The sequence below is a fragment of the Ictidomys tridecemlineatus genome, chromosome 4 (genome assembly GCF_052094955.1).
Source record: "Ictidomys tridecemlineatus isolate mIctTri1 chromosome 4, mIctTri1.hap1, whole genome shotgun sequence".
NCBI classification, from domain to species: Eukaryota; Metazoa; Chordata; class Mammalia; order Rodentia; family Sciuridae; genus Ictidomys; species Ictidomys tridecemlineatus.
In genome coordinates, this window is record NC_135480.1 from 4,953,481 (window position 1) to 4,960,997 (window position 7,517).

At 62.0% G+C, this 7,517-nt stretch overlaps 1 protein-coding gene across 1 annotated transcript; it reads right to left on the reverse strand.

Moving 5' to 3' along the window:
- Positions 1 to 1,380: 1,380 nt before the first annotated feature.
- Positions 1,381 to 5,139, reverse strand: Gal (galanin and GMAP prepropeptide). The gene is made up of 6 exons (XM_078045441.1): positions 4,971 to 5,139; positions 4,812 to 4,892; positions 4,363 to 4,417; positions 3,375 to 3,461; positions 3,114 to 3,191; positions 1,381 to 1,600 (listed from the first exon to the last, which is right to left on the reverse strand). Exons 2-6 carry the CDS (start codon positions 4,890 to 4,892, stop codon positions 1,530 to 1,532), a joined length of 372 nt encoding a protein of 123 aa, XP_077901567.1. The 5' UTR covers positions 4,971 to 5,139; the 3' UTR covers positions 1,381 to 1,529.
- Between the last annotated feature and the right edge of the window lie 2,378 nt (positions 5,140 to 7,517).

Sequence of the window (7,517 nt, forward strand, 5' to 3'; positions counted from 1 at the left end):
GGGCACTACCAGTCCACCACCCACCATCTGCCAGAGGCCTGCGGCTGGGGCTGGCAGGAGCAGGGCTGTGCAGGAACCCAGGCTGGGCACCGTCGTGCCAGTGGCTGACTCCCCAGGGAGCCAATGTGGTGAGGCAGCAAGCAGCCGACAGAGGTGGGTGACACCTACTGGGGACCTGGAGCAGGAAGGGTGTCCTTAACAAGGGGACTCTGGCTCAGAATCCTGGGTCCTCAAGGAGTTGGCCAGGCATCGAGGGCCGTGGACACTGGCCTCCAGCAGGTGAGGCGGGATAGCAGCTGCAGTGGGTCCTGGCCTGAGGGCTGAGCCAGGAGGCTGGGGGCAGCTCTGGGGTGACAGGCCCCTGCATGGGCGTGGCAAGACACCAGACAGCACAGGCTGCAGCTCGGTGCTGAGAGGGCCAGCCCATGCTGTCCTAGACCAGCAGGGCAGCAGGGGCAGGTGTCCCCAGTAGCTGCTCAAGTTGGAGAGAATGAAATGTGAAGGAGGAGAAATGAGGCCCCACGTCCCTGTCCAGGCCTGGGTGTTGGGAGTGGACACCTGGTTGAAGTGCAGGAGCCTGGAGGTCCAAGGGTGGATGAGGTCCTGGAGCACAGAGCAAGTGGGGGTGGGGAGCAGCTGGGATGGGATGAGGGGGGGCGGGACGGGGGGGACAGGGAGGGGGAGGGCAAGGACAGGTCTGGAGTCCACAGGCTCGCTCCCGAGCCCACAGCCGCATGCTTCGCCGCCCTCCACCCTCCACGCAGGTCCAGGTAGGGTCCACCCTCTCATGTGGCCGCCCAAGGCCATCACGTGGGGGAGTCCCCAGGATGAATGCAGCGTTGGTGAGCCACCAGGCCCTGGGGCTCCTCAGTCCCCTCCCACCCACAGGGCTACTAGGGCCTGCGTCTAGGGAAAGGCCCCTCCCAGCCCCCCAGCCTGCACGTTGGTCCTCCGAGGGTTCCTGGCCCTTCCTCTGGGCCTGTTTTCTTCCAGGACCTTGTGACAGGCTCCAGCTCTGCCCAGAGGCCCCATCCCGCCTCCCACACACTCTCCCACGCAGGGTCTCTCCCACATGACACTGAGCCAGGCAGGGGCAGAGCTGACACCCCTCACCCCGCTGGCCTGCTGTCACCACACGGCACTGACAGCCACCTGTCACCCTCGTCCAACCTGGCCTGTCCCTAAATAGCAGCTCTTCAGGACGGGGTTTGTGGGCTTGTGTTTTGTTCACCTCAGTAACAGACTTGCCTCCGTCACCACATCTGACTCAGTCCTAGGGGGTGACGCAGAGATGTCTCCACGCGGTGTCTGGGCTCTGGGGTTGTATCTGCTGCGCAGTGTGGATAAAACAGAGACCAAAGCCCGCAAGAACCAGACGAGTGCAGTTGCTATTTTTTATTTTGTCGCTCAGAACAATTACCTAAACCAAATCATCTTAAATGATAGCAGCACAGCACAGAAGCGGAGCACAGAGTGGGTCACTCTGCACAAAAGGGCAGAGTTTCCTCATTTTCGAGGGTGACGGCACCTCAGGACTGCTCTGTGTCTTCTGAGGAGACCTCCGGTGGGAGGCCGGCCAGGCTGTGGAGGGCTCCGGCCTCTGGAAAGGGAAGAAACACGTTCAGGCAGCAGGCAAGAGAGAACCGGCCTTGGCACACAGCAGGCAGGGCAGGAAGCCCTCTGTCTCCCACTCTTACGCCCATGCTCAGAATGCATCTGAAACTGTCCGGCTCTTAATTCAGGCTATAAAGAAGTATAATTCCTATCGGGTAATGGAAATCGATGTCTCCTAACAAAGGACTTTCCAGGTTACAAAATTAAAAGCAAAACAAACCAGAACAACGACATGCAGACCCCGCCTGCTCCCCAAGTCCCCTGGGCCCTACAGCGGAGCTGGCTGATGGCTTGGAGCCTGCAAACACCACACACCACTGAGTCCTCCTCCGCACCCTCCCTGTGCCTGGATGGTGCTAGGGAATGAGCAGCAGCCTAAATCCCCCAGCCCCAACTTCCCCCTCTCCCCAGGCCTGCCGGAAGTCCTTCAGCCAAACAGGGCGCAGAGAGAGCCCCCACACTGCATCCACAGCAGAACAACTGCAGAAGTCAGCCACCAAACGTCCCCCACCAGGTCCCACGCTGGCCTCCCTGTGTTAGTGCTCAGAGCCTGGGGCCTCTTCCTGGGCTCCTCCCACCACTGCAGTGTGTTCTGACCGGTGACTGTCCCATTAAGGCCAGGCAGGGTCAAGAGCCTTTTCTCTGAGATCTGAATATGACCCTAGACGGCCTCTAGAGCACCTGGCTTGAGGCTTGCTTTTGCTCCAAGGACAGGTCAATTGTCACCATGTCAAAGACTATGATGGATCCAGTGGAGCAAACTAAACCCAAAGGCCCCTCTCTTCCAGGTAGCAATGTTGGTCTGGTGACGCTTTGAGGGGCAGTGTTGTGACTGTGCTGCAGTCCTAGCATCAGTGTCTTGTCCCTGTAACCCTAATACACACCAGGAAAGGACTTTGCATAAATGTACGAGACCCTTTCTCTTTTTCCTTTTAGTTTTCCTGGGTTTGTTTTCCTTTTTTTTTTTTTTTTTTTTGGTGGTGCTGGGGCTGAACCCCGGGCCTTGTGAATGCTAGGCAGGTACTCTACCAACGGAGCTACAACCCAGCCCTCCTTTTTCTTTTAAAATGGTCTCCCTGTGTTGCCCAGGCTGACTTCAAGCTCCTGGGTTCAAGTGATTCTCTGCCTCAGCTCCCAGTAGCAGGGATACCACAACACCTGGCGGGTGGAGCCCTTTCTTGATCGACTTTGTGTGTCGGGTGCTCTAAGAGAGAGCATGTGTGTGCGTGGCTGGAGATGGAGATGGAACCCGCAGCCTTGCGCATGCCAGGAAGGTGCTCCACCACCGAGCCACACCCCCTGCCAAAAGTGGCATTTTAAAATTGTGACATTTCTAGGCTGGGGATGTGACTCAAGCGGTAGCATGCTTGCCTGGCATGTGTGGGGCGCTGGGTTCAATCCTCAGCACCACATAAAAATAAAATAAAGATGTTGTGTCCACCTAAAACTAAAAAATATTTAAAAATTCTCTCTAAAAAAAATTGTGATATTTCACATACCTTTGAGATGCAAGAAGGTCAGAAACTCAATTAGTGTGCGCACTATATTGCTCTCAGGCAGCGACCTGTCAAGGCTTCCTAGAAAACAGAAAGGGTCACCTGTACCCTCTGTCACCCATTGTTAGGGATCTGGGCACCGCAAGGGCAGTGAGCAACCCAGGGCTAGAGGGCACCCCTGTGCTTTCTCTGGAGCCATGGAGGGGCTGGGCCTAGAAGATTCTGCGCCCCTGGGAGGGTGGGCGTGGGGGGCGCTCCTCTCACCTGGCTTTGCTTCCTCCTCGGGCTGGAGCTCCCGCTTCCCAGCCAGGCCGTGCTTGTCACTAAGGGATCTGTGGGTGTCGATGGCATCTGCTTGCAGAGGAGAGAGCACTGACCGCTCACCGATCATGCCCTCCCCCCAAAAGGACAGCCAGATTGAAAGTAAGGCAAAGTGTGGAAACGCAGAAGAGGGAGGCCTGGTGACAGGGGCCATCTGCCCACTCTCATACAGGGACTACCCAAAAGAAGGGGGCATGCAACGAGCCGGCCACGCAGGACAGCCTGGTGCACAGCCGGGACCTTCCATGAGGACAACAAAAGACCTCTCTGGCAGCGTGCGGAGATGAGTGGCGCCAGAGAGAGGAAGGCGGCAGGGAGGGAGATGGGGTGTTGGGGCTGACATGGGGGATTGCGAAGGCAAGAAGAGTGCTTCCGATGCTGTCACAGGAGTCCAGGAGAGAAGCTCCCTGGAGCTGAGCCAGTGGGAGGGGGCGCAGAGGGGCTGGGTGTGGCTGTTCAGGAGGGACTCGGTCCTGGTACACAACCAGGTGGGCTGTGCCTCCGCAGGGCGAGTTGAGGGGAGACTGATTCACTGTCCTGGAGGCAGGGTTCCTGGCACTGAGCTACAGAGGCCTGACCCAGAGGTGTCCTCGCAGCAGTCCGCCCAGCCGAGGCCCTGAGCTCTGACAGAGGGCTTGCCAGGCTGCCTCTCCTAAGCTGGCCTTAGCACTCGTGAGCCCCAGAGGTCATGAGGTACCCGGGAAACAGCTCAGGTCTGGGCTGCCTTCCTGGGAGTGGGAGAGGGTATCCGTGGAACTAAGGAGCTGGCTAAGCTGATGGGGGGCTCAGTCCCCTCACAGTGTCATGTAAATGTCCTCCTTTTATGTGGCCCAAACTGGACATCCATGTAGTAAAATGACCACCGGCTAGCAGGTTCCAGGGAGCGGGATTAACCGACCACCCCATCGCCCGAGGGCTGTCCCTCACTTACGCGGGCCCAGGAGGTAGCCGGCGCTGTTCAGGGTCCAGCCTCTCTTCTCCTTTGCCTTAACCGGGAGAAAGGAGGGTCAGGGGGGCTGGACCGCGGAGCTAAGGTGACCGGGGCGCAGCGGGGCTCTCCAGGCCAATGGAACAAAGGCTGGGAGCCCTTTGTCTGTCGCTGACCCAGGGCGACTCAGCCTCCTGGGCTCCCAGCCGGCGCGGGCTGTGGCGCTCATCTCCGCTGAGCCGGACGAACCCTCTTCTAAGCCCGCGCTGTCCGGGAAGCGGGGCCGCCGGGCGCCCACCCAGCGCGCTCCGCTCACCTGCGCAGCTGCGGGTCCCTTCCGCTGGGACGCGCACCTCCAGGCGGGCGGGCAGGGGACGCACCAGCCTCCACCCCGGGCTGGAGCTGATGCGGTTGCCCCTTCCCGCCCGGGGGGCCCTGTCCCCTGCACTTACCGGCGGCCCGAGCCCCAGCGTGGCCGGCAGCGCGGCGGCGAGCAGGAGCGCGGCGAGCAGCAGGGCGCTGCCTCTGGCCATCTGCAGCGGGGCGAAGCGGGGCAGATTGGCGCACGTCGGGGCGGGGACGCGGGGCCCGAGCGGACCGAGCGCGGGTACCTTGAGCGGCGGAGGGTCGGGAAGGGCGGCGGGGCGGTCCGGCAGCGCTCCCAGGCGGCGGGGTCGGTCCGGGCGTCGCGTGGCCGGGGCTGGGCGCGGGCTGGCGCTCACCGCATGGCGCGTCCGGCTCCCCGACGTGATGCAGTCCGAGCCCCGCCGCTATTTATGCCGCGCGAGCGGGAGCCGCAGCCACCACGTCACCGCCCAGCGCCGCCCCCGCCCCCCGGGGAGCCGCAGGGACCGCAGGGACCGCAGTGACCGGAACTCCGCTGCTCTCAGTGCTGTGAGCCCGCACCACAAGAGGGGGCGGAAGAGCCCCTTTGTCCGCAGGAACGAACCCCCGAATCCGTGGGAGACACCCCCAGACACGCGGTGACTGAGCCCTGTAGTCCCACCTCGGCCCGCTGCCCCTGCCCCACATCCTAGGACCCCGGACTCTGGCTGCAGCCTCCCAGCCTCCCTTGGGAGAGACCTCCAGAGGACTGGGGACTGCTGGGGCGACCCCTCTGCCCAAGCTTGGCCCATCTGCACTGTACCCAGGCTTGTTCCCGCTCTGTCCCCACCCGGAGGGCGGGGAGCGCAAGCTCTGTCCCCCTAAATGCAAGCCCACTGTTCTGCTAACAGTGCTGCCTGGACACCTGGGGCTGCCGTAGGCCCTTCCTGTGGCAGGGCACAACCGGCCTGGACAGCCCATCAACCCGTAGAGCAGCCACTGCTGGTTCTGGGTCCATTTGAAAGATCCCAGGGTTTAGTGGTGCTTGAGGACCTGTGGAGCCAAGACTCCCAGGCCCCTGGTGCCCAGGGCCTAGCCTCAGGAAGAAGCCTGAGGAACAAGCCTCTTACCCAGGGGACCACGGTGCCACAGGGAAGCCCCATTCAGACACCAGGAGAGTCGGGGGCCACCTCAGGTGTCTAGAGACGGGGGAGCTGCAAACACGCCCCACACTCCCCTCTGCTGGCTGGACACCCCCCCACCACTGAGGGCAAGGGGACGCCCTCTCCCACACCAGGCTGAGTGGTCATCTGGAAACCCACGGTCACTGGGTTACAAGCAAATGGTAATGGTGACGAGGCCGTCCACCTTGTGCCCATGGCTGGGGCACCCGCCGGCGAGACCCGCCGGCCTCCACCTGGGCGAAAAAGGACGTTGTGTGCCCCAGGATCTGGTCAAGGCACGGGGCTCAAAGGCACAGGGCTCTGGCCTGGGTGCCAAGTGCCCACTCTGGGCCATGCTGGTTGGCGAGGGGCTCGGGTGGGGGCAGGATGACCTCGAGGTGTGCGGTGACTCCCAGGCCTCTTCCCACAGCCTGCGGCGGCAGGGGAGGGGCCAGGCCTTGGCCTCCAGCCACAGGCTGGGTCTGAAGCCACAGTTAACCCCACAGTGGCTTCCTGCCAGGGAGGGAAGAGGAAGTGAGGGTGTGGCCCTGGCAGTGGAGGGCAGAGGGGCAGCTGAGATGTGGACGGACGACAGGGTGGCTCCCTGTGGCCTGCAGAGAGGTGGCCCTGTGTGTCCCTGATTGAAGGGGTGTTGGGAGCTGGCAGGGGCTCGGGCCACAGGTATCCCCTCTACCTGACGGTGAGTCCTGCTGTCCCTCTGTCCTGGTGTCCCAGAGCTCAGGACACCGTCCTTCTGTCAGGTCCCTCTTCCAGGCTGCCAGACCTTGAGGACACATTCTTATCAGCTTCCCTTGAACAGGAGGCTCTGAGCTGTCTGGAAAGGCCGAGGTTCTAAGCCTGTCCTTGGGGTGGACCCTGTCCAGCTCTCCTGGGCTTCCCTGGCTTTTCTCCCAGGGCCGAGGTCGGAGCACAGGGCCTTGCGTGCCGGGCAGGTGCCATCCCTGGGCTGAGTCCCGGCCCTCCGCTGCCTTCCTTCAGCAGTTGGACTCTTTTTGTTTCCTTTTTGCTTTAAAAGAAACCCCAGGGTCTGTCTGGTGAGCGCCTTCCTGTTAGTAAGACGCGTGGCTCTTGAGCCTACGTCGCTAAGAAGAGAGGGACAGCGTTTATAAGAAGAGCCAAAGCGGGGTGCAGTGGTGGCACAGCCTGCAGCCCCAGCTTCTCAGAGGCTGAGTCAGGAAGGTCGCGTGAGCCCCGAGTGGGGGGCTGGCCCCGAGTGGGGGGCTGGCTTTGTATAGAGAGAACCTGTCTTAGGAATAAGTAAGTGACTGACCAGTAAGGACCACCCTCAGCCACCTGTCCCCCGTTTCTCATGGAAAGTCCTATGCGGTCCTAGGCAGATCCTCTCTCGTCCCCAGAAGCCACTTCAAGGCCCGTGCTGCGCCGCCAGGCAGCATGATCAGGACAGACTGCCCAGGCCACCTCCTCCTGCATGCCAGCCTCTCCCACCCCAGGCCTCCCTGGGTGGTGGGGGATTCTGGGCAGATCCAGAAGGTGGCCGGGAGCTGGGCTGCCAGGCCCGAGCACAGTGGGCACCGACGCGAGGCGGAGCTGGGAGGCGAGCTGGGACCCCGCGGAGGGCAGATCCGCTTGGGCGAGCGAGGACACAGCTTCTGGGATGACAGCTCCCAGCGCAGGGTTCTAATGGGCTCC